This window comes from Elephas maximus, chromosome 4 (assembly GCF_024166365.1).
Source record: "Elephas maximus indicus isolate mEleMax1 chromosome 4, mEleMax1 primary haplotype, whole genome shotgun sequence".
NCBI classification, from domain to species: domain Eukaryota; kingdom Metazoa; phylum Chordata; class Mammalia; order Proboscidea; family Elephantidae; genus Elephas; species Elephas maximus.
The window spans coordinates 71,017,831-71,043,666 of NC_064822.1; the positions used below are offsets into that span (position 1 = coordinate 71,017,831).

The 25,836-nt window shown below is 39.8% G+C and overlaps 1 protein-coding gene across 2 annotated transcripts in view; it reads left to right on the forward strand.

The window, feature by feature from the left end:
* The window catches only part of BORCS5 (BLOC-1 related complex subunit 5), a 91,650-nt gene that overhangs the window by 53,842 nt on the left and 11,972 nt on the right, over window positions 1-25,836 (forward strand). For both annotated transcript variants that reach the window (XM_049882512.1, XM_049882511.1), the window contains exon 3: window positions 10,451-10,608. In XM_049882512.1, coding sequence (XP_049738469.1) covers window positions 10,451-10,608 — 158 coding nt within the window. The remainder of the gene's footprint in view (window positions 1-10,450; window positions 10,609-25,836) is intronic.

Genomic DNA, 25,836 nt, shown 5'->3' on the forward strand with positions numbered 1-25,836 from the left:
CTAGAAAAGCTGTAGAACCCCTTATAGGGGTACCTAGCCATGCATATTGCCCAAAATCATGTCACAGCTGACCCACTGAGGTCACTGCTACTGCCACCACTAAGCACTAAACACACCTGTACCAACAGTGCTGGCTGGCCATGGAGACTGGACTCTGCCAATGGTTCTGCTTCTCCTGTTACCCCCGAAACACTGCCTTCCAGAAACTGCTGTTGCCAAGGATGTACCTCATGGAAGGTCCCTGTTTTGCAACATTGCCTCCCTATTTAGAGTCTAGGGTAGGTGTGTAGATTTGTGGAACTTCTCTCACATGCTTGTTTGTATCCTAGCTGCAGAACAGGTAGAAAAAAAGAGACTGTTGGTTCTTCAGCTTCTGGGTATAATAGGCTCTCTCAATTCAAGTTTGCCTTATTGCCAACTCCTTGAGTATTAACATTCCCTTTATAGGAGGAATACTTTATTTATATTTCCTTTTAATGGCATATAAGCTGAATATAAATTGAGGTTGTTTTTCTTATTAGTAGACTTCATGTATAGATTAATCAGTTTTTTATAAAATCAATCTCGTTATTAGAAATTAGCTGTTATAAATTAACAGTGTTGTCAGTGTTTGAAGTAATTCTAGTGTGGCTACTCAGTAACTATGTGACCTTTGTTTTGTTAGTTACTCTCCATGGGCCTCAGTTTCCTTCCTCTACTAAATAAGAGTGAAGCCAGAAGATCTCTCAAATTTCTAGCTCTAAATTCTGTGCATCTCTGAACTCTGGAAAGTTTTCTGTGAACTCTTAAAAATTGGCATCTCTTAGAATAGCTGATCCACACAGTCGAATGTCTTTGCATAGTCAATAAAACACAGGTAAACATCCTTCTGGTATTCTCTGCTTTCAGCCAGGATCCATCTGACATCAGCAATGGTATCCCTGGTTCCACGTCCTCTTCTGAAACTGGCCTGAATTTCTGGCAGTTCCCTGTTGATATACTGCTAACAGCCGTTTTTGAATGATCTTCAGCAAAATTTTGCTTGCGTGTGATATTAATGATATTGTTCTATAATTTCCACATATGGTTGGATCATCTTTCTTGGGAATAGGCATAAATATGGATCTCTTCCAGTCAGTTGGCCAGGAAGCTGTCTGCCATATTTCTTGGCATAGATGAGTGAGCACCTCCAGCGCTGCAGCTGTTTGTTGAAACATCTCAATTGATATTCCATCGATTCCTGGAGCCTTGTTTTTTTCCAATGCCTTCAGAGCAGCTTGGACTTCTTCCTTCAGTACCATCGGTTCCTGATCATATGCCACCTCTTGGAAGAAGTGTGGCCAGAATGCTCCTTAGAGGCAAGGATGGCGAGACTGTGTCTTATATATCTTGGGCATATTGTCAGGAGGGATCAGTCCCTGGAGAAGGACATCATGCTTGGCAGAGTATAGGGTCAGCAGAAAAGAGGAAGACCCTCAGCGAGGTCGATTGACACAGTGGCTGCAACAATGAGCTCAAGCATAACAACAATTGTAAGGATGGCTCAGGACCAGGCAGTGTTTCGTTCTGTTGTGCATAGGGTCGCTATGAGTCGAAACCGTCTCGACGGCACCTAACAACAACAACAACAACAAGAATAGCTGAACCTTCCAAATTTAACTGATGTTCATCTGTTTTTAAGCTACATCTCTGTCAGTATTTTAAACTATAAATAAGAGAGAACTGTGTATCTGATCAGGGTATTTTCTCCAATGTAAACAAACCTATGTTTCCCATTATCCTTTGAAGTGTGCAGTTTCAAGGAAGCCGTGAGTTAGCACCTGCAAGAAGGGTGACTCTTCTGAGCCAGAGAAGCCTTAGCATTAGCATTTAGGATTTTTTTTTTGTGTGTGTGTGCGTCTTTTTCTTAGTACTTCATTTGTTTTTATTTAAAGTGGATCTGTGAGTCATGTTGCTGAAAACCTCAAAAAGAAAATATCAGGTCCCTAATGTGATTGCTATTGACTCTAAAGATAGCCTCACCTCTCTTTCAAGCAATCTTAGCGTGCCTTGCCAAGGCTGTATTTCTAAAAAATTGTGTATACTTTAAAATACTGTAAGTAGAGATGCATGTTAAATGCCGATTTTTAAAGGGACACATTCAGTTCCTTAAAACAGACTCTTTCAGAAAGGGAAGAATCTTTTGGTGCTCCGAACAACCATCCTCAGTTTCTCTGGGAAGCTAAGGTTTTTGGGGCATCAGTGTTTCAACAAGAGGAGAACATTTGGATTTAGTGAACACTGGCTTGCCAAGTTGCAGGGAGGATCCCAGTGCCCTATACTTAGAGGATGGCATTCATTCTTCCAGACAAGTGAGGAAGTGGGCCTTCAGCCTTTATCCAGCAAGAGCTGTTGAAAGGTCATCTCATCCAAATTGTGAATGTTTGCAATAAACTAAACCACATTTTTTTATTTTCATATTTAGAATGAGGGTCTTATAATTTAAATATGTTCCTTTCTGCAAATATTTTTAAATTAGTCCTTATCCTGTGTTAAAAGAAACATGGTATAGCAGTATAGAATAACACTTCATCCCCCTCCCTTGAGAAACATGGAATTTTCAAAGTTTAAACTTGGAAGAAGACCTGATTCAACTCTCTTAGTTCTCAGAAAAGGAAATGAGACTTATTTTTATCTTGGTTTATCCTTTTCTAGTCCTCATTTTACTCCCTATTGCTCACATTTTTTTCATGGCCTCCTTATTAGAGAAAGATAGGGTAGAATCTTTTTACTTAGGCAAAAATTAAAATCAATCTACCTGAATTTTTATTTTAGCTCCTATTCACATCTGCCTGCCTTGTATTTAACTCTTGCTTCTTCTGGTAATCTACTTGAGGGGTGGGATCGTGTCTTGTTATTTCCTGTAGTACTAGTGGAGCTCTGGTGGTGCCATGGTTAAGAGCTACGGCGGTTAACCAAATGGTCAGCAGTTTGAATTCACCAGCTGCTCCTTGGAAACCCCATGTGGCAGTTCTACTCTGTCGTGTAGGGTTGCTATGAGTTGGAATCAACTCGACGGCAAAGAGTTTGGTTTTTATGGTTATAGTACTAGTATGTAGTAGTATGTGCCTAGCAAATATTCATAGCATTGAAGGGTAGGCCAGTCACACAGCCAGATTTTGAAACCTTGCTTATTTAGCTGCTGTAACAGTTGGTCGTCTTGGGGACATTGAGGAAATTAACATGAATTGAGTATCTACTCTGTGTCAGATACTGTGCTAGGTATAACCTCATATAATTCTCATAGTATTCCTTTAGTGTAGGTATTATCTATTTTATGGATGAGGGATTTGTGTTCAGGGACGTTAAATGACTAGCCCAGCACCTCACAGATAGTAAGTGGCAATCCTTGGATTCAAACCCCTAGGTCTAACTGACTTCACAGGCTACCTTTTTTTTATATTATCATTTTAACTACACTGTATCCATTCCCTGGCCTGGTAAGTTCAGCTGGAGAACAAGCCGGTGAGTCTGGAAGCTGTTCAGGGGAAATAAGCAGTTGAATATTTTACATGGTTCTTTGGGCTGGAAAAATAGAGGCAATTATGAAAAGCTAAGTTCCTAACAGAGGACAGGATTCCCTGAAGACCCTGAGGTGGATCATTGGTAGGTAATGATCACCTTTGGAAGAGCTGTATCTACTTTTGGTTGTGACATCCTCAGTTCTTGTTTCTTGGGCACTTTAACTGGGCTCACTGGCCATGGACAAATGGGTGCCTGAACCAAGATGGACGAAGTGTTTTCCGTAACCTACCACCAATTTCCTTGGAGCCTTGAATGCCCTTTTGCCTCTCTAAGAGTAAATGGAACAGATATTTATCAAGATGTTTATGCTAGGCAGCGCCTAGGAAGGAGATGGCTGTTGTCCCCATTACATGTGCGAAAACTGAGGTTCACAAACATAAGGTAAATTGTCCAAAATCAAACAGTTAATAAATTATGAGGCTGAATTCACCTTTTTCCATGCTGCCTTAATGAAACGGCCCGTCTTTCTTGGTCCTGTGGTAGGTATTGGAAACTGTTGGAAGGAAGATGCTGGGAGCAGTGTTTTTATCCACACCAAGCATTGTGGTGGGTTGGCACAGTACATTGGACCTGTCTGCATTTGGAGAGTCTCTTCTACCACATTCCTTAACCATAACAGTGATGATAGCCATTCTAGGTGGCTCCTCCTGCATGATACTGGAGCTCTGGGGAGATTGGGGATAAAAGTTCCTAAGGGAGCCAGCCATGGAGAGTACTCTTTTTCTAAATAGCCTGAAGGAATTGGTCACTGACAAAAATCATAAAGTCCTGTCCTATCCTCCTTTAAGGGAAGGAATAGGCAGTGTTTTTGAGATCTAGAGTTTATCTTAAGTAAGTAAAAGAGACACATGGCTTCTGTGATTTTTTAGTCTTTGAAACATATTGAGACCAATAGAGTAAAAAATATATATATATATATCCCTTACTAGCTTTTGCGGGGGGCGGGGGGACATTTCTTTTATTTATACTCTGCTGCTTAATTTACCTTCACACCAAGTTCTGTCAAAGTTGCATAGATTCTACTTTCTGGACTCTGTAGCAGGAAATAGGGCTTGTTATACTGTTTCTAAATATATGGGCTCCACTCTTAATATTCATTTCTAGCCCTGGAAATGGCTAAGCCTCTTAGTGAAGGAATTCAGCTTGGTAATAGCCCAGGTCAGTGCCCATATGGCTCTATACTGTGCTTTTAAAGAAAAAAATTCAGCTTGGTAATAGCCCAGGTCAGTGCCCATATGGCTCTATACTGTGCTTTTAGAAAGTCTTTATTATTTTTTTTTTTCCTACCTGACATTTCAGAAGGAAGAAGATTGCTCAGCAAAATAGTTTCCAAATTTCTAACCCTGATGATTTTTCCACTCAACACTTTACACCAAGAGGTAGGTACAGACGGCAGTTTGGTGGATTTGTAGAATAGTCGGTCTTGGTCCTCACCCATTCCCTGGAGTCCACTCCCCATACCTGTATAAACAAAGTGGTTTCAACAGGGTCTTAGGAAACATCTGCAGTATTTACCATTTGCAAACCGAACCCTTAATATATGGAATCTATTAGGTCAGGTTTTTAACTCAGTAAACATCTACTTCATGTGCATCATAGCTAAAAAAGAACTAGGAAACTGAAGACGGTGACCCTGTTCCTTAGAAATAGTAAGGAAGACATAATTTATAAACTTCTTTTCTTTATTATGAGAACAAACCATAAATATGTGGAAGGATGTCCTTCATTATACAGTATCAGGAGTGATGAAGTTCATGATAGCTACAAAATTTTAATGGCTCAATGAAAGAAAAAATACAGAGAAAGACGAAGCAGACGTGACACAGTGTTAGTTGGTAAATCTGATGGTATGTGGAACATTTGTTGCCCTATTTTTTTCTTACTTTTATAAATGTTTGAAATTTTTCACAAGAAAAATTAACCATAGAGAACACTTACAAAACTATACAAAAAGTAATTTCAAGGGTCATATATTTTTTTGTTCTCAAAGGTTCAGGTAATTATTAAAGTTGATAGGTAAGAATGAAACAGGTGCAAATGCAGAAGCTCTCAGAGGCCAGGCTGGTAATGTGAGTGAGTGAAGCTGGCTGGGCATAGGACAGGAGGAGTAGACCGTGTGGCGACAGACAGCAGGAGAGTACACACCTCATTTAAAGCCCTCAAAATTAAAAAAAAAAAAAAAAGAAAAGAAAAAAACCTTAACCAGTGTGCGTTCAGAATAAAACTCTTCTAAAGGTTGGGTTTGGCCATGGGCTGGCAGTTTATGTCTCCAAAAAATGAAAAAATTCACCACCCCTGTATGAATCCAGCTTTCTGCCTTCTCGCCCCCATTTATTAGAAGACTAGGTATGATTCAGTTGATACCTTTGAATTATGGTGCTGGCAAAGAGTATTGAATATAACCATGGACTGCCAGAAGAACGAATACAGCTGTCTTGGAAGAAGTACAGCCAGAATGCTCATTAAAAGTGAGGATGGCAAGACTTTTGTCTCACATAATTTAGATGTGTTATCAGGAGGGACCAGTTCCCGGAGAAGGCCATCTATGCTTGGTAAAGAAGAGGGTCATCGAAAAAGAGGAAGACCTTCGATGAGATGGATTGACACAGTGGCTGAATGGGCTCAAGCATAACAACAATCATGAGAATAGTGCAGGATGAGGCAGTGTTTCATTCTGTTGTACATAGGTTCGCTATGAATCGGAAATCGACTCGATGGCACCTAACAACAACAGGTGCAATTCAGCCATCAGTATGAGGGAGATGGGTTCCTGACACCTGAGAGTAATGGAAAAAATTTGTATTCGCTGCCTCTGGAGTTTGCCTAGGATACGACAACTTTGTTGCTTCAGTAGTAGAAAAAGTGGCCCAGCTTCTTTTTTTTGTTGTTCTCTCCCTGCCCTGTCTTGCTCATTCTGTGGTCTGGGACAGGATTTGTGACAGATTTTCAGAGATTCCTGTGAGTCAAGGAAGCACATTCTTTTTTATTTTTCCTGCAACTTTTTAAAATTTTTAAAAATAATATTGTATTTAAGGTGAAAGTTTACACAGAAAATTAGGTTCCCATTTAACAATTTCTATACAGATTATTCAGTGATATTGGTTGCATTTTTCACACTGTGTTGTCATTCTAATCCATTTGGTGCTGGTGTTACCATTTAGGAAGCACATTTTGATGTTAAACCTAGTACCTGGGCTTTGTTTTTAGAGAACTAGCAGGGAGGGGGCGGTTTTGCCTTACAAGGATGACTTAAAATGCAAGTCCTTTCACTTTGGAGGTGCCTGGGCAACTTAATTTGAACACCTTAGTATGCCTTCTAGACCTGTGAGCTTTATTGAAATTCTCCCACTTTTTTTTTTTTAAAGAGGAAAATTAAGGATTTTGTTTTGTGAGCTGAGGTTGAGTTCTGAACCTTCTGTTTCAGTCCTCTGCCAGCTTGGGATGGCCCTGTAGCAGATTCAGTCTGAGACCAGGCCTGATGCTATTACAGCCCGTGCTGCATTAAATAATCTCGTATACGCATTCTGCACTATTTAGCATATGTGCTAAATGTATTGGTAAATTCCTGGTGGTGAAATTGTTGCATCAGAGGATACATGTATTTGTAATTTTGATACCAAAAAAAAACAAAAAAACTATGCCAAATTACCCTCTAGGGAGTTATTAATGACTTACCCACTAATCAGCAATGCCTGTTCTCTCACAGCACCACCGATAGAATTTTTATCATACTTCTGGATTTTTACCTTTTTGGTAAATGAAAAATGGGGCTGCAGTGAAGTTTTCATTTCCGTTTTTCTTATTTTGTGTGAGTTTCTGCATCTTCTCTTATGATTGAGGCCTTGGTATTTCCTTTAATGTGAAATGCCTTTTCATATCCTTTCTTTCTCTTACTCATTTTTTACTTTATAACTTCTAGGAGCTCTTTATATATTAAGAAGCTTTCCCTTTGCGATTTGAGCTGCAAATATTTTTCCTGGCTTTTTTCTTCTCTTTCTCTTTTTGGTTTTTTTTTTTTAACTTACGGTGTATTTTGCCATGAGGATTCCTGATTTTTATGTTATTGAATTTATCAATATTTTGTTTCTTTTATGACTTTTGGCTGTTGTTTCATCCTGGCCCACTATTGGTGGCACAAAATCATTCATTTATCTTTCCATGGTGCCTCCTTCCTCTTTTCCTTCTTCAGTCTTTGCATGACAACCGAAAAAGTTTTTGGTACGTTCCTCCAGGTCTGCATCCCTGGGACTGTATTCCTTGTCAGTGGTAGAGCTGCCTTTGACAAACAATTGTGTTAGGAGATTTTAGTGGCCTGAAAAATCCACATTTTTTTTTTTGGTACAGGCACTCTGGAAAACAGTTTGGCAGTTCCTTATAAATCTAAACATGCAGTTACCTTATGTGACCCAGCAATTGTACTCTTGGGCATTTATGACATAGAAATGAAAACATGTTTACACAAAAGCTTATATATGACTGTTCATAGCAACTCTGTAATAGCCAAAAATTGGAAAAAAAAAAAAAAAAAAACAGATGTCCTCCAACAGGTGAATGGTTAAACTGCAGTACGTAGATACATGGAATACTACTCAAATAAAAAGGAACCAGACTGTTGATACATGCTACAACTTAGATGAATCTCTAGGGTATTATGTTGGGTGAAAAAAAACAGTCCCGAAAGGTTACATATGGTATGATTCCATTTATATAAGATTTTTGAAATAACCAAATTTTAGAAATGACAAATAAATTAGTGGTTGCCAGAGGTTAGGAATGGGGAAGGGCATGGGAAGGAGGGAGGTGTGCTTATAAAAGAGCAACCAAGAGATCTTTGTGGTGATGGAACTTCCAGTATCAGACCATGGTGGTAGATGTGTGAATCTACGTGTGAAAATATTGCGTAGAACTAAATACGTACACGCATACACACATACTCAAGTGCAAGTAAACTAGGAAATCTAAGTGAGATCAGTGGATTGTATCAGTGTCAATATCCTGGTTGTGATATTGTACTGTAGTTTTTGCAAGATATTACCAATTGCAGGGAACTGGGTAAATCATTTCTTAGGATTGCAAGTTAATCTACGTGATCTTAATAAAAATTTCAATTAAAAAAAAAATCCCCATTTCTGCGAATACCAGACTCTCCAAAAGATACTATTGGAGGCAGGTGTGGTTGAAGTAACTGGTGCTCTCCTGCATTGGGATCAGCAGTGGAACAGCTGAGGGACATAGTGGTGGCAGTGCAATGTGGGAGAACAGAGCAGTGCCTCACGTTCCAGCCCTGCATTCTTCTCTGTCAGCCAGATGGAGACCTGAGCGCACTGGCCAGCATTTCCAAGGATTCCGTGGGACAGCCCAACTGGCTAGTTCATCATACAGCCTGTTTTGGGGAGAAAAAGCGCTTGTTTAAGTTCTAGTCCCCGTATCAGAACCAGTGAGAGGCTGACAGAGGTGGTTGGGGAACAGGAGTGGGAAGAACAGTTTTCACATGGGTGGGTCCATCCTGATTATGCTCAGAAAGTGCCCCATTGTCATACTCATTTCCATGCAGCTTGTGTTGTATCATTGGCTCTGGTATGAGACAGAGCATGGCCTAACATAGTGGTTCCCACAGTGTGTTGGTGGAGTCTCCTGCTAGGGAGTCTCTGAGGTCAAAACTGTTTCCATAGTAATACTTAGACATTATTTTCAAATACTCACGTTTTACAAGTGTACAGTGGCGTTTTCCAGAGGTCAGATGACATGTGAAATAGCCACAGATTAAATGCAGAAGCAGATACGAGAATCCACCTATTTTCTGTTAAGCCAGATATTAAGAAAACTTACCAAAAAATGTAAACAAATGCCACTCTTTTCATTTTTTTGTCTTAGAAAATACCGCCATTTTCTTTAAAATATGTTTTTATGCAAACATATAAAGGGTTTATTATTATTTTTAAAGATTTACTGCATGTTTTAAAAATGTCTCAAGTAATTTCTAATAAGTGAATAATGATAGATAAAACTACATGAACAAAAGCTCTTGGGGGGAGGGGGTATCCTCAATAATTTTTGAAAGTGTAAAGGGGTCCTGACATGAGTTTGAGAACCATTGGCTTGGCAGAAGGCACCTGACCAAAAGTCAGAAAGCTTGAGTTTTAGTCAAGGTTTTGCTGTGAGACCTCAGGCAAGTCATTTAGCCTCTTTACTTGACTCCTTCCTTTGTAAATACCAATAATTATCCTGTTCTACACACCTTAAAGAAAAGATAATTTTATGTGAAAGGACTTGAAAATATAATGTCTTATGCAAATATAAGGGAGTTTAATAGTTATACAACTAAACTGATGTTGAAAGAAAATGTAAAGAATGAGAGTTGCTGGTTTGTTAGCTGATGTTCTGTTTACTTTTTAAATTTTTTCATTTCAGCATATCTTCCTAGCAATTTCCTTGTACAGTTTATTACTTTTTTCTTACTTTTTAAGGTGACCATTTTATTAAAAGAAATTAAGTAAATACCTCTTCCAAAGTTTTTAATCTAGGAGAGATTTATATTCCAGATACCTTTAAATAGTGTCACATAAAAGATGAGTCAGGAATGCTATCTTGGTGAAACTAGTTACTAGCTATGTGACTTTGGAAAAGCTACTTAGCCTCCCTGTGTCGTGGCTTCCTCGTTTCTAAAATGGGGCTAATAATACCTTACTTTCCAGGGCAGCTGTGAGTATGGCAAGTAGTGTACAGGAAGGACTCCGCCAAGTGCTTTGCACTTAATAGATGTTCCATAAATGATCATTGCTATGATTGTCATTAACATATAACAAAAGCGAACTTATTAAACTACTCCTTGATTTACAAGTTTATGAGCAGTAATTTCCATTTCATTTGATTTCTTTTTTTTTTTTTTCTCTTTTCTGCTTTAAAGGGCTGTTGAGTGGTCAGACTTCCCCAACAAATACCAAATTGGAGAAATTGGATTCTCAGCAGGTGTTGCAGCTCTGCTTGCGATACCAAGACCACCTGCATCAGTGTGCGGAGGCCGTTGCTTTTGATCAGAATGCTTTGGTTAAACGAATCAAAGAGGTAACACTGGGGGGATGTAACCTTGCTGACTCATTATTGTGATTCCCTGTGCCTCCTGAGTCTGTTTTCTCCTGGGCAGTACAGCCAGCGATCCCAGCTTTATGGGAAGTAGTCGTTTTTTAACTAAGACTTGATATGTGTGTTCATTGTTTTGGGAAGATTTTCTTTCCTAGCAGTAAAATGTAATGGTGAGAAGAGTGGTTCCTAGAGCTACACTAATCTGAAGTTTAAGTCCTGATTCACCACTTATTTGCTTGGGCAAGTTACTTAATTTCTCTTTGTCTTAGTTTCCTCACCTGAAAAATGGGGCTAATAATAGGTTGAGTGAAGATTAAATAGCTCACTAAATGTGAGCTATTACTAGTATGTGTAAAGTCCTGCCATACTAATTTGCTCTAGCTAATGTTATGTCTTAGAATTGGCTTTAGCTGTGTCTGTATATAATTTATATTTTGTTCTCCAGTTAGGTTAGCAATGCTTTGAGAGTGGGAGCTTTAATGTCTCCCTCTATTATATTCTTCACTGTTGTTCGCACATGAAAGGCTCAGTGATTCTTATTGATCGGATGGGATTGATTATGTTTACCTGCCATGCAAAGTTTTTGTGAGGAAAGATGCACTTTGTAAAGGACTTTTTTGTGAGAAAAGAAAGTACTTAGTAAACTATAGAATATAGCACAATAATAAGCATTTAAATGTACTATTGAATGGGGCTACTACATGGCACAGTTCCCAAGGCACCCTCCACATTGTGTTCTATGTGACTGGCACCCCCTGGAGTTGTTTAACAACATGGCCTCACCCTGGTCATTGACTCAAGTGAGAGAAGAAAATGGAGATGAGGAAACACACAAGTAATGGACTGAGAATCACTGCAAATTCGTGATCAGTTGGTAGTAGACAGTACAAAGTACTCGTCGGTTATATTGACAATTTAAATCTACTGACACCTCCAACATTTTAGTATTTATCTTTTACAAAGTATTGTATGCATATGCTCTTCTCTCATGGATTAAATACTATTATTTGGAAGACTGTTAAATATGAGTTTTCATATTGCTTGGCACTGACATGGCTTTTCTACTCTTATAAATGTATTTTATTATAGTAATTATACATTGATTTTATGTGTTAATTTTATACATTTAATCACAGCTCTATGGAGCTTTAATTCCCAAACATGACTGCGTCAGAAACACTTGGGCTTTTGTTTGTTTAAATACAGCATCCTGCTCTTCTCCCAGCATGTCCAGGATGTGGTTTGTGAATCATTATTTTAATAAGCTCACCAAATGATACTGATATCACCTTCCATCAACTAGGATTTATAAACCACTCATCTAAAAGCACTATTTTCCAAAATAAATTCTACAAAACTTGTTGTTGTTAGGTACCATTAAGTCGATTTTGACTCCTGGCGAACCTATGTGAGAGTAGAACTGCCCCATAGGGCTTTTTTGGCTGTAATCTTTACAGAAGCAGATTGTCAGATCTTTCTGCCCAGAGCTGCTGGGTGAGTTCAAACCTCTATCCTTTCAGTTAGCATGGCAGTCAGAAAAGCTTAACGGTGTAACCATTGGCGCCACCAGGGCTCTTGTCTATGAAACTAGTCGTATGTAAAAAACAAAGAAGGTCAAACTTTTGCATATTCCATTACCGCTTGGAAAGTCCCAATACACATTGTCACTGTAAAATTTCTGAGGAATTTATGGTAAAGAAAAGCAGCACTTTTCAAACTTATTTGACCTCAAATCCTTTACCTTAGGTAACACCTATAAACATCTCATGGAAGTAGTATTTTTTATAATGTTCTTTGGGAAATGCTGTTGTAGGCATAAGACTGCACCATTTTTTACTACAGTGCTAGAATGCAACTGTGACATTAACTCAGCCAATTTTAGAGTAAATGACTTTTTGATGCTTCTTGTCTTTTTAGAACGACCTCTAATCTATACGTCTTGTAATTTAGGAAAATGTGGTATAAAAAGATTTAAGTGACTAGCTCAGTGTTAAAGAGCTAGGTAAAGTGTTTTGTAGCTGGTAATACCAGACAGAGCTCCTCATATAGCACATTTTCAAACTCCAGAGAAGTGGCTCTTGACCTTGGTTTCATGTTAGAATCACCTTGGACATTTCTTCCTCCACTATTTCACATGTACACTGAAGTAGGAGACAAATACAGTGAATCTTCATGTACTCATTGCTTAGCTGCTATAGTCAACTTGTGAACGCTCTTGTTTCATTCATACCGCTCTGCTCACTCCCTGCTGCCCCCCCAACTGATTTAATTTTAGTAAATTCTAGACATAGCACTTCAGTCATAAATATTTTAGCAGGTGATTTTGTAAGTAAAGGACTCTTTTAGAAAAAAGTTTTAATTTGAATTAATTTTAAATTTAGGGAAAAATTACAAAAATAATAGAGAGTTCCTGTATATCCACTGTCTGAGGCTGGGTTCTTTAGAGAAGCAAAACCAGTGAAGTGTATATATATTTATATATAGAGAGATTTATCTCAAGGAAATGGCTCACATAGTTGTAGAGGCTGGCAAGTCCCAAGTCTGTGGGTTGGGCATCAGGCTGGAGGCTTCTCCTGACTCACGTAGCTGCGAGGGCTGATGTACCAAAGATAGGTCAGACGGCAGACCACTGGCTCATGGGCTGCAGGGGCTAACGAATCCCAAATTGCAGGTAAGACGGCAGGCTGCTGGCTCAAGTCCCAAGTACCAGAGGTCAGATGATGATGAGCTGAATGCAGGATCCGGAGTGAGCACCTGGCCGGAACACGCATTTATATACTGGAGCAGGCCACACCCCCAAAGAGCTGTCTTTCAACTGATTGGCTGCTCATAACAGATCTCATCATGGGGTTGATCACATCATTACGTAACTGCTAAATTATATCATAACTGCCAAACCACTGAGAGTCATGGTCCAGCCAAGTTGACACACAACCTTGACCATCACACCCCTCATCCAGCTTCACCTAAAGTTAACAGCTTACATAACCTTAGAACAATGATCAAAACCAGGAAATTAACGTTGGTACAGTACTCTAAACTAAGACCTTGTTTGAATTTCATCAGCTTTTCCACTAAACACAACCACAATGCTGTTATCATACTTAAAATATTTAGCAATGATACGTCATTAAGTACAGCTGAGATACTTTTAAGAAAATGCTGATGCCTAGGTCTCACTCCAAACCAATTGGATCAAAATCCTCAAAGAGGGGTGAGAAGAGGGTGGTGGAAGCTGGGCCCAGGTATTTATGAAAATGTCCTAGGTGAGTCTAATATGTAGCCAGGGCTGAGAACTGATGTTCAGGAGCATTCATTTAAAAAAAATTCAACAGATTCTAAAATCCTGTTTCAGGAACTCTGAGATTCTCTTTGAATAGTCAGTAGTTGTTCAGGATTGTTGCAAAACAGAGAACAGTGCCCACAGTTCTGAGCAACACCTTGGTAGCTTTCTTAGGTCAGAGGAGGTGAACACTGTTTTAGGGTTTTCATTGGTGAATTAATGCTTCTGTTGTTAAATGTTAGCAAACTCCTGAAACATACACATCCATCTATGTTCACTTCAAACCTCAGGGTTGGAATTAGTCACTTCCAAATGAATAAATCAGAGGATGTAGTTTTGATCAAACACAAACTCTCTGATATTATTCCAGATGTTTCCTGGAAATTTGTTTAAAAGTGTGAGGAAGTAACATAATGGTATATGTGTTGAAAAGTAGGGGAACTTAACCATGGAGGGTATGTATTAATGGAAGCATAGAAATGGATAAATCAAAAGCCCGTAAAATTACAGTGCCTGTGATCACTTCGAGTGAGTTTTCTGAGTGATCACTTAAGTTTGATCAAAGGGAAATGGCTATACCCATTTCTGGCTCAGATAAGATCAAGGAGTTAGCTAAGCTTTCCTGTTGTTAAATTTGGATGATGGTCTTGAATGAAAAGTTTATGTTTTACAAATTTGTGTATGTCAAAGGAGAGAAGAAGAATGTAGATAGCTTCCTTCATAATCAGAGTGTCTTATAATATGCATTGACCATGAGTTTCCTTAGTGGATATAGGATGACCCCTCAGTCAACCATCCAGCATTGCTGAGCAACTATTGAAGACCTACTTGGTGTGAGGTCCTTTGGGGGTTACAGAGAAAAATGACACAGCTGCTCTCTGAGAGTTTAATCTAGATGAAGGAACGAAGATACAGTATAGGCAGTATAGATGGAGAGTACCCAATTGTGGTTTTATAACTGTAGTTCTGTAAGAATTAAAGATTGGGATACCCTGGAACAGGTGAGGTTTAAGCTCAATCTTAAAGGAAGACCAAGATCTGGAAAATGAACGGCAGGAAGGAGGGAAGCATTGCTGGTTAAGGATCAGCTTGACAAGCAGTCTTGGAAGAAAATTAACATTGGGGCTTCCAGACACAATGAGGAAACTAGCTTGACTTCTAGTAAACTTGTTCCAAGCAGTCTTCTCTGTATGAGGAACCACAGAATGAATGTTGGAGTTGGAAGGCTCTTAGAAACTCTGGTCCAGTGCCCTCATTAATTTAGATGCAAGAAATGAAGCCTTGTAGAGAGAGTAAGCGATTTGCCCAGGGTCACAAAATAAGATAGTGTCTGGAATTATGGTTTTAAATGTAGATAAAGATCAAAGTAGTTTTTTTTTTTTTTTGCAGGTGGCACATTCGAACATGTTTACAGGTTGAGGGGGAAGGGCCAGGAGAGAAGAGATAGAAGATAAAGGAAAAAAAGAGGATTCTTAGAGTGAGGTTTCTGAGAAGGAGAGAGTGTGGGATTCGTTTGGAGAGAAAGGGGGTGCAGGCACGTTTATAAGAGGATAGGCCCCTGATCTGTCACACCTGAGGGAACTGTATTCTCTGTGAAGAAGAGGGAAGATCATTTGTTGAGAGTGGCTTTGGTAATTGGGTAGTACTACAGTTTTAAGTGTTATGTGTCATAAAAAGGTGCAGCTGAGGTAGGAAAACTTGTATTTGTGAATGGTTGGTTCTGAACACAAACTCCAGAGTCACATTGCCTGGGTTCAAATCCTGGCACTGCCTCTAACTAGCTGTGTGAGCTTGGGCAAGTTACTTAATCCTTCTGAGCCTCACTTTCCTCTTCTATTAAATAGAGATTAGAAGAGTATCCACCTCAGAAAGGTTTTTGTGAGGATTAATTGAGTTACTTACTGTATGTAAGGTACCTAGGACCCTGCCTGTCATTTAGTAAGCCCTATAGTGTTTTTTTTTTTTTAGTGTTAGCTTTTGTTATTGTTTTAAATATAGATAATGACTAAAGGAGAAAGCCTACTTTTATTGCAATGAATTGGTCCAAAGGAAATTTCTTGGTATCAGTAGCAGCTTAAATAATGGCTCATTTTAAGCTCTGCTCTTCATAACCCAAGAATGATAAAGAATTAATGTTTTAAGCCCACTCTGGTTTCCTTCAAACTCTGCATGATTTCTTTCATGCCAGAAATAAGTGATTTTTTAAATTTTTGTACTTAATTTAACTGTTTATTCTACTTGATAGATAGCAAACTAGTGCCTGGGGAATTCTTGAGAAATGTAAAACTTGATGGTGGCAAATGATAGTCTTTGGCTTCTAGGCTGTAAATACATCACTTGTCATTTCTGTGATTTTCTCTGATATCTCATCATTTCTAGTTAAGGACTCAAGTTGGCAGTTGTAGGTCACATCTATCATTAAAATTTGGGTTCACAGACAGGCAGAGCAGAAGGGAACAGGCTTCCTCCCCACATGTGTGCTTTCCCCGGGGCCTGAGGAATGAGGAGAGGGAGGAAGGCAGGTGGCAAATACACAACCCCAGGAAGTTAGAATTGAGACTTTGGAGGTTCCCTAGTCACTGACCTGGATCACTGCTTGAGGGGAATCGTGTTTCCTCCTCACTCTAGTTGCTGTCTGTGGGTAAATATGTTCAGAAGATAGAACCACTAGGTTTATTTTGTTGTAGTTATTACGTGCTTGTATAAAGGCCTTAAGTCTAAGTTCATGATATGGTTCTGGTAGTCCATGTGCTTTTCATTCTTTGATGCGTTGATAAGCATGCTGTTTTAGCATAATCCAACACGAAGCATCGAAGGGAGGTTCAGATGAACAGAACTGTAATCCTTAGAAAGCCATGTGATGACACAGGTTTGTAAAGAGACCCTAGCGTTATCTAATTCAGCCGTTTCATTGCACAAATAAGGAAGCCAAGGTCATTTGAGTTTATCTGGAACTTGCCCAGGGTCAATCTGCTAATGACTAGAATGGTACTAGGAGATGAGTCTTCCTGATTGCCAGTCCTCTCTTCCCCATTACCATGCTATTTAAGATCTACTTCTTTGAAATCATTCATTTCATTGTTAATTATTCCTTTTGTACACAGCAGACGCTCGGTCAGTGTTTGAAGGAATGCACGAGAGCCACCATTCCTGGGCCTGCACCCAGAGCTGGGCAGGAGTTTGTCGACAATACTGTAATGTGTAAGACCTAGCTGGGGCCATTTTCCAAGTGTTTGACCTGACTTCCTGTGCTGTGTTTCTTCCCGTGAGGACAAGAGAAAGGCTGGTTGGGGTTAAATGATTTGCTCATAGTGCTGCACAGAGAATCAGTGTCTGAACTGGAATCAGCATTCACTCGAGCGCCTTCAGAAGCCTGGTTAACATGAACTTTTGGCCTGGTGAGACTGTTACCTTGTGCCTGCCACCTGAACCGACTCTCCTTTTTGTTTGGTTTTCTTTTTCTAAATTTTCTTTATGTTGGTGTTGTTGAGAATATACACAGCAAAACATATACCGATTTAAAAGTTTCTACATATACAATTTATTGACACTGATTACAATCTTCAAGTTGTACAACCATTCTCATCCTCCTTTTCTGAGTTGTTCCTCCCTTATTAATAAACTCTCTGCCCCCTAAGGTTCCTATCTGATCTTTCTACTTGCTGTTGTCAATTTGATTCCATATAGATAGTTCTTAAAGGAGCATAATGCTCAAGACAGAACTGTTTTACTAGTTAAGCTAAACTGTTACTCAGTTTTAAGATGATTTCAGGGGATATTTTTGGTTTAAGGTTTAAAGATTATCTCAGGGCAATAGTTACAGGGGTTCATCCACCCTCCATGACTCCAGGAAGCCTAGAGCCCATGAGAATTGTAAATTTTGTTCTGCATTTTCCCCCTTTTGATCAAGATTCTTCTATAGAATCTTTGATCAAAATGTTCCATAATGGTAGCCGGGCACCATCCAGTTCTTCTTGTCTCATGGCAAAGGAAGCAGTTGTTTATGGAGGCAATTAGCCACACATTCCACATCCTCGTCTTATCCCTGACTCTCCTTCTTCCTCTGTTGCTCCAGGTGACTAGAGACTAATTGATATGCCTTGGATGGCTGCTTGAAAACTTTTAAGACCCAGGCACTACACAACAAACTAGGAGGCAGATAGAAGCACCAAACACCTTATTAGGACAATTTACTGGGATGTTCCATGAAACCATGACCCTACACTTTCAGATCAAGGAACCAAATCCCATGAGGTGTTTAGTTGTTTTCTTTTCTTTTTTTTTTTTTGTCATTGTTGTAAATATATCTATCACACAACTTTTGCCAATTTAACTTTTTACAGGTGTACAACTTGTTGACAGCAATTAAAATAATTGGATGGTCAGCCCTACCCTTAATCAAAGCAATTTTTCCATCACCATTAACTTCCCTTTTTCTCCTCCTTCCCACCCCTGATAACCACTAATAAACTTTGGTCTCTATACATTTGGCTTTTCTTGTCTTGTTATATAAGTGAAGTCATACAATATTTGTCCTTTTGTAATTGGCTTATTTCGCACAGCATAATGTCTTGAGGCTCCATCCGTAATGTAGCATGTATCATGACTTTATTTCTCCTACTGGCAGAGTAGTATCCCATCGTATATGTGTACCCTATTTTGTTTATCCATTCATCTGTTGATGGACATTTAGGTGTTTCACCTTTTGGCTGTTGTGCTGCAATGAACATTGGTGTACAAGTCTCTTTTTGAGTCTCTGCTTTCAGGTCTTTTGGGTACATACCTTGTTGGGTCTACTTGTAGTGTTTTGGTTTTTTGAGGAACCGCCACACTGTTTTCTACAACGGCTGTACCATTTTTCATTCCCACCAGCAATGGATATGGTTTCCCTTACTCTCCTTTAAATGACAAAATTGTTAGATTCCTGTTCTGCTTTTAAACACATTCTGGCATCAGTTGCTGTTTTCTGACCTCAAATTATAAAATAGGTTGGGAGTGCTTATTTTAAAACTACAAGGGCATTGAGATGTTAGGCTTCTTTTTGCTGACATACTGAGGCAAGGCATTTCAAGAAAGCTTTGTGTTTCCTTTCTATCGTACAAGTTACTCTGCTATAAATTTCAGGTTGAGATCTTACAATATAATTACAGTTTTCCCCTTTCTTGTCCTTTGGGTAACCTTTCTTTGCAGTAAGAAATACAACTGGTCCCTTGGCTGTCAGGAAATACAGATGGGAGATTGAGCTTATTCGGGTTTGTCTAGCTGTAAGGTATGCTGTACAGCGCTTCCTTATGCCTGGCCCCACACTTCCTTTACACCAACACTGTCCTGCCAAAAGACGGAAACCCTGGAGGAGGGCCAAATCTAGTTTATTACTTGCCTGTTGGAAATGTATGGTTGTGTTTTTTGGCGAGGCACAAGCAAAGCCCAGTTATTTGACTGCTCCGAAGTTTAGCTCCATTTATACTCTGGACACTGATACATGTGCATGTGTGAACAGCAGCTTCATTTCCCCCCAGTTTGCCTGCCCTAGAAGTGCTCCTGAGTAGCTGGCCCTGCCAGCTTTCCTAGGACTGGTTGCATATGCCAAGCGTGAGAGTCCCTGTCCTTCTCCCTTCCCCAGCTCACTTCCAGTCTACCAGAGTGAGCAGTGTTAGAGGCCCAGGTAGCCTCCTCTCTTGTGAGGAATGCCAGAGTAACTACAACCTATAAGCTAACAGATAGGCAGTATTAAGGACACATGGGTTATAGAATGGCAACTAGGGCTGGGAAAGGATATTCCATATCCTACATCTCTTTCAGTGAAGAAAACCAAGATATTTTAGCAAATTTGAGCATTGCTGCAATGCCTAGAACAATGCCTGACACACAGCAGGCATTTAATAAATGTTTGTTAAATGAACAACTGATTATATTCTTTGGTTATTTCAGTATCTTTGTCCTAGTGACGGACAAGCTTTCTCATTTTACTGGAGAGAATAAAGACTATGAGAGTTGTATTAGGTATGATAAGCTAGACTGTAGCTATATATAGACTAAAAAATGTGCAATGACTCAAATACAACAGAAGTTTATTTCTTGCTCATGTTCAAGATGGATGTTTCTTTTTAGCAGGTGACTCTTCTCCATCAAGTGATTCAGGGATTCAGCTTCTCCCATCTCGTGGTTCTGTCAGACCCAAAATCCTCATCAATGATAACATCCAGTTGGCTGAAAGGGAAAGAGGATGGAATAGCTCATATGGAAGGTTCTTATGGACCAAACCTATAAGTGTCACACATCACTTTGACTAGAACTCAGCCATATTGACACAACTAACTCCAAAGGGGGATGGGAAATGTAGTCTATATGTGTGCCCTAGTTTGTACTAAATTTTGAGCAACATTTTGAACACCCGTGTCATCTTTGAACTTAAATTATTCAAATGCATCTGTAGCCTCTTGTGAAATTCCGAAGGGTTGGTGCAAGGTTCCGTAGTAAATTTCACTTCGTTTAAGTCCTCCTGTCAATGAAAAACAAAGTGATATTAGGAAAAGACATGCTGCTGATGTTGAGTGAAAAAACTACAGTATTATTTAGTATGATCTCAACTATATTAAATACCCTTAAAAATGATTAGAAGGAAACAATATGACAATTGTGCTTGCCCTTTAGAGATGAGATTATTATAACTGGAACATGTATTTTCTTTCTTCTTCCAAATTGGAGATACTGTTTTTTTTTTTTTTTCTTCACAATACATGAGCCTTATAAAGGTTCTGTCCCTGCCTGTAGATTTTTTTTTAACCACTGAGATAAGAGTATGCCCTTCAGAACTTCGTAGCCATATGCATCTACATGTCCACTTCATTTATTAACTTACTCAGCTCTGTGCCAGGCTCTGTTCTAAATGTTAAGGATATATCACTGAACAAAACAGAGAAAAATCCCTCCTTCATGGCCCTTATGTTCCACTGAGGAAATGCAATAAATTAGGTAAAAAGTAAAATATATAGCATGTAAGATGGTGATAAGTGCTAAGGATGAAAAATAAAGCAAGAAAGGGGATATGAAATGTCATTGGGTGGAAATCTTGAAGGCCTTACTGAGAAAGGAACTTCTTATTTAATGATCTCCTGGCTAGTACAGAACTAGCCAGGAGACTCCTCCTCATAACTCTGTGCCTAACATTTATCAATTTTTTTGGCCAATAACTATCACAATACCATAGTTACTGTGTTACTATGTTAACATAGTTAGTAATGAATTAACTATTCATTTTTAACAATCTGCTCATTGTCATACTTATCTGGACACTCTGAACTGGAGTCTTATTTGCTATCTGTGTTGTTAGTTGGGAGAACACTTGCAAGTCTATACTCCCTTTAAAAACATCTCTAATTTTCTTAGGTCTCAAGGATTCCCGAAGGATTTCTCCAGGATGTGTCCCTTAATTTTGAGGCAACCGTTAACTTTCTCCTGCCCATACGGACAAACTATGATATCTTAAGACTTAACCAACACCATGGCATCAGTCCACAGTTCTCATTCTGCACATGAGCACTCATCAGTTGCCTAAGGCCATCTTGAACCATTACTAGAAATTTCCTGTGTAGAAAGTTAAGGGGACAGCCAATCTGCAGCCCAGAGCAGGTGGGATAATGAGTGGGAAGTGCTCTGCAGGGCTATAAGGAGCTGTGCAAATGAAAGGATTATTTTTTGGAGTAAAAATCATGTATTTCAAAGGCAGCAAGACCAACAGGAAGGCAATGCAGGCTATCATGCGTTCTATAGAAGTAGGAACTTGAGCAGCATAGTTACAGCATAGTTTCAGTAATGGTTTTTTCCTGTATTCCAAAGTACCTCAGCCTCTTCCCCTCCCCATCTGGAAGTTTAAGACTTCTTTTTTTCACCTTGCTGAGACTTAGATTCTCTGTAATCAGCCACTCACCTGCATTTTCTGCTTATACTAGTCATAGTTGTGTTCTCGAAAATCCACTAACCTCAGACTGCTCTGTGGTCCCTACTCATACTCTGTGTCTCTGGCAGTGCTCCTTCTTGCTAGATGTCATCCCAACTTTGCCTGATGACTGCTCTAGTCCCATTGAAGCACAGCTCAAAGGCCAACAGCCTTTATAGATAAAGTATTCCCAGTTCCCTCGGTCGGAGGAATCTCCCTCCTCACTTCTCCCTGGTTCTCAGTAAATGTTTACTGGATGTATTTATTGAGTTGTCACCTCATTTCTCCACATGCGTAGTGATATGGGCCTCTTGACTGTGAAACAGGTTCTCACGTGTCAGGAGAGGTTGTCCAGCATTGCGTTTAGGAGCCCAGGCTCTGGCATCAACTGCTAGATCTAGCAAATTGTTACGTTACCATCGTTATCCTTGCTGCCATCAACATTATCATCCATCATCGTCCCATGTTCGGTACCTATGGTTTCTGTCTTCAGACAAGGGTAGAGGATTTTAGCTGTAAAGTAACACTTCCACACAACCTTCAAGGTCTGTTTTCTGCTTCGTGTCAAAAAAAAAGTTGTGTTCATGGATAGTTTGGTTGCATAAAGGTGGTTATTATAGAGTGCGTACTTAGCCCAGTTCCACATTGTTTAGTCACCTTAGCCCAGGTTTCAGAATACTCAGTATGTCACTTAAGTCACACTTACTTTACTTCCTTTTAATCCTAGGTAGTGGAAAGAGAGGTCCAGATTACTGGCATGGCTCCCAGATTTTCTTCAGCCTCCATTCACTCCACCTACTGACATGGCTTCTTCAACTCCTCCCCTAATGTAGTAGAAATAGCATTTTAGCTGTCTTTTTTTACGTGTTTACCGTGTACCAGGTCTAGAATAGGCATTTCACATACATTATCATTGACATATGACAGATAAAGAAACTGAGGTTCAAAGACCTGGAAGGTAATTTTCTTTTTTTATTTTATTGTGCTTTAGGGGAAAGTTTACAATACAAATTAATTTCTCATTCAAAAATTTATACACACACTATTTTGTGACATTGGTTGCAATTCTCACGATGTGTCAGCACTCTCCCCATTTCCACCCCAAGTTCCCCGTGTCCATTCATCCAGTTTTCCTGTCCCTTCCTGCCTTCTCGTCTTTGCTTTTGGGCAGGTGTTACCAATTTGGTCTTGTGTACTTGATTGAGCTAAAGAACATGTTTCTCACATGTGCTATTGTTTTGTAGGCCCGTCTAATCTTTGGCTGAAAGGTGGACTTGGGGAGCAGCTTCAGTTCTGAGTTAGCAGGGTGTCCGAGGGCCATAGTCTCGGGGGTTCTTCCAGTCTCTGTCAGACCAGAAAGCTTGGGGTTTTTTTTTTTTTTGTTAATTTGAGTTTTGTTCTACATTTTTCTCCAGCTCTGTCTTGGACCCTCTATTGTGATCTGTTAGAGCCAGTCGGTGGTGGTAGCCGGGCACCATTTGTTCTTTCGTAAAGTCCATGTTCTTTAAGCCCTCTACATCATTTTTCAGAAGGTTTGAAAATTCAGTGTTAGTACTTCTGCTCCAAGAACAGAATTCCCAAATCAGGATTATCTAGCCCTGGATAGTGTGCTGATATTTAAAAGACTCACCAGAGACTAATTTATAATTATGTCAGCTTAATAATTTACCTTAAGTGATGAACCTTATAAATAGAATACTTGATCTGGAAGATTCAAGTTTCTGCAAAATAGATTGTCTTCAGACAGCAAAGCAGTTAGCAGAAGATTCTCTGATCAGCATAGGGAAATATTGTTATACATTATTACAGTCCTTTTTTTTTTATTGTACTTTAGATGAAGGTTTACAGAACAAACTAGCTTCTCCTTAAACATTTAGTACACATATTGTTTTATGACATTGGTTAACAACCCCACAACACGTCAACACCCCCTTCTCGACCTTGGGTTCTGTATTACCAGCTCTCCTGTTCCCTCCTGCCTCCTAGTCCCTGCCCCTGGGCTGGTGTGCCCCTTTGGTCTCGTTTTGTTTTATGGGCCTGTCTAATCTTTGGCTGAAGGATAAACTCAGGAGTGACTTCATTACTGAGCAGAAAGGGTTTCTGGGGGCCATACTCTTCGGGGTTTCTCCAGTCTGTCAGGCCAGTGAGTCTGGTCTTTTTTTCTGAGTTAGAATTTTGTTCTACATTTTTCTCCAGCTTTGTCCGGAACCCTTTATTGTGATTCCTGTCAGAGCAGTCAGTGGTGGTAGCTGGGCACCATCTAGTTGTACTAGACCCAGTCTGGTGGAATGCCATCGTAGTTGTGATACGTAGGTCCTTTGGACTAATCTTTCCCTTATATCTTTAGTTTTCTTTGTTCTCCCTTGCTCCCAAAGGGGTGAGACCCTAAAAGGTAATTTGTTTAAAGGTTCAGAGGTGTTGTAATGGTAGAGCTGGGACACAAACCCAGATCTGTAACCCGTACTCAGACTCCAGAGCCCATGCTTTTTCTCCTGTTCTTTTTGCTTTCCCTTCAATTCTTTATCTAAAAACATTTTACTTCCCGGTTCCTGTCCTTGGACTAAAGTCACTTTCCCTGACCCAGTATTCCTTTAGAATATTCCTTTAATAGCTTCACAAGTACACTTTTACATTTCAGAAGCAATCCTTATAGCATGCAGTGCCACTTAAAAAAATATAACCCTGAAGACCCCACATTTACATCTTTAAAGTGATAACTCTGCCAACTTCCAGGGCGTCTTTTCCACACTCCTGATCACTTTTTTGAAAAAAGAGCTTTTTACTGGTGTGTCAGAGGACTGTAGTAGCAATTAAGGTTGACAAAGGGGCATAGTCAGGAAGGCCAAAGTGGGGACTAGTGCTGAGGGGCTTTGTACACCCCCCACTCCTCCCTGCCACTCCTTCCCCGTCCCCCACCCCCGTGCCCAGAGGTGTCTTTAATCAGTCTGCGAGAAGAGCTGGATGCTGGGCCTGTTGCAGAACAGAGACATTTCAAGGAGGAGGCTAAAGGTCTTCTAAGATGTTTACATGCCCTAAACTGTTGCCTTCCATGGAGTCTAGGGAAACTCTCTCAAGGAAGAAGGAGGAGTTAGGGTTTCTTCCCTCAGACTTGTGTTTTTTATCTCTGGTCATCTTTTCTTTTCCTGTTTGCTGCTTTCCAGTGCCACTTTCCAGCCCTTTTTGGGGCCAGGGGCCAGGAAGGGTGATCTGCCCGATTTTAACGTGTTTAAGGAGCCCTGTGGCGCAGTGGCTAAGCACTCAGCTGCTAACCAAAAAGTTGGCAGTTTTAAGCCACCAGCCACTCTGTGGGAGAAAGATGTGACAGTCTATGTCCATAAAGATTATAGCCTTGGAAACCCTATGGTGCAGTTCTACTCTGTCTTGTAGGGTTGGAACCAGCTTGACCGCAATGGGTTTGGATTTTTGAGGGGCTTAACGTGTTTATGTTTTTGGAACTGCTTAAAAGTTTGGGGATCTCTTCCCTGCCTTCCTGCCTAGACATACGATTAAGGGTAAGAAGGCATAAGGGGAAGTTGAGCAAGTCATAAAAACAAAGTGATGCAATTCAAATTTCTGAGGCCCTGGTGTCTCTGGATTCTCTTGATGACTCAAATAAAATTTGTTTCTTTACTGAGACATTTAGATACGTCGTTTGAACAAAGGAAAGGATCTCTTCAAAATGTCCAAGATGTGGTAATCGATGCCATTCAGCCTGTGGTGTAATTAATGAAAACATTGGCAAGAGTCTGCCCATTGTGTGTCCATTGCACAACAGGAAATGGCAGACTAATAATGCGCTGGTGAAGGTTCACGTAACTCTAGAGGGAAGTAAGAAGTGCATACAGTTTTGACGATAACCTTCTAACTGCAGATCTAGGCTCACCTGGGCAGATTCCTGTTCCTAATGGGTATGGAGATATTTGTTTGATTTGATTTTGTCATTTGGTTTTGGCAACGTCAGGTAACGGTAGATTTCTGTTTTCCTTAT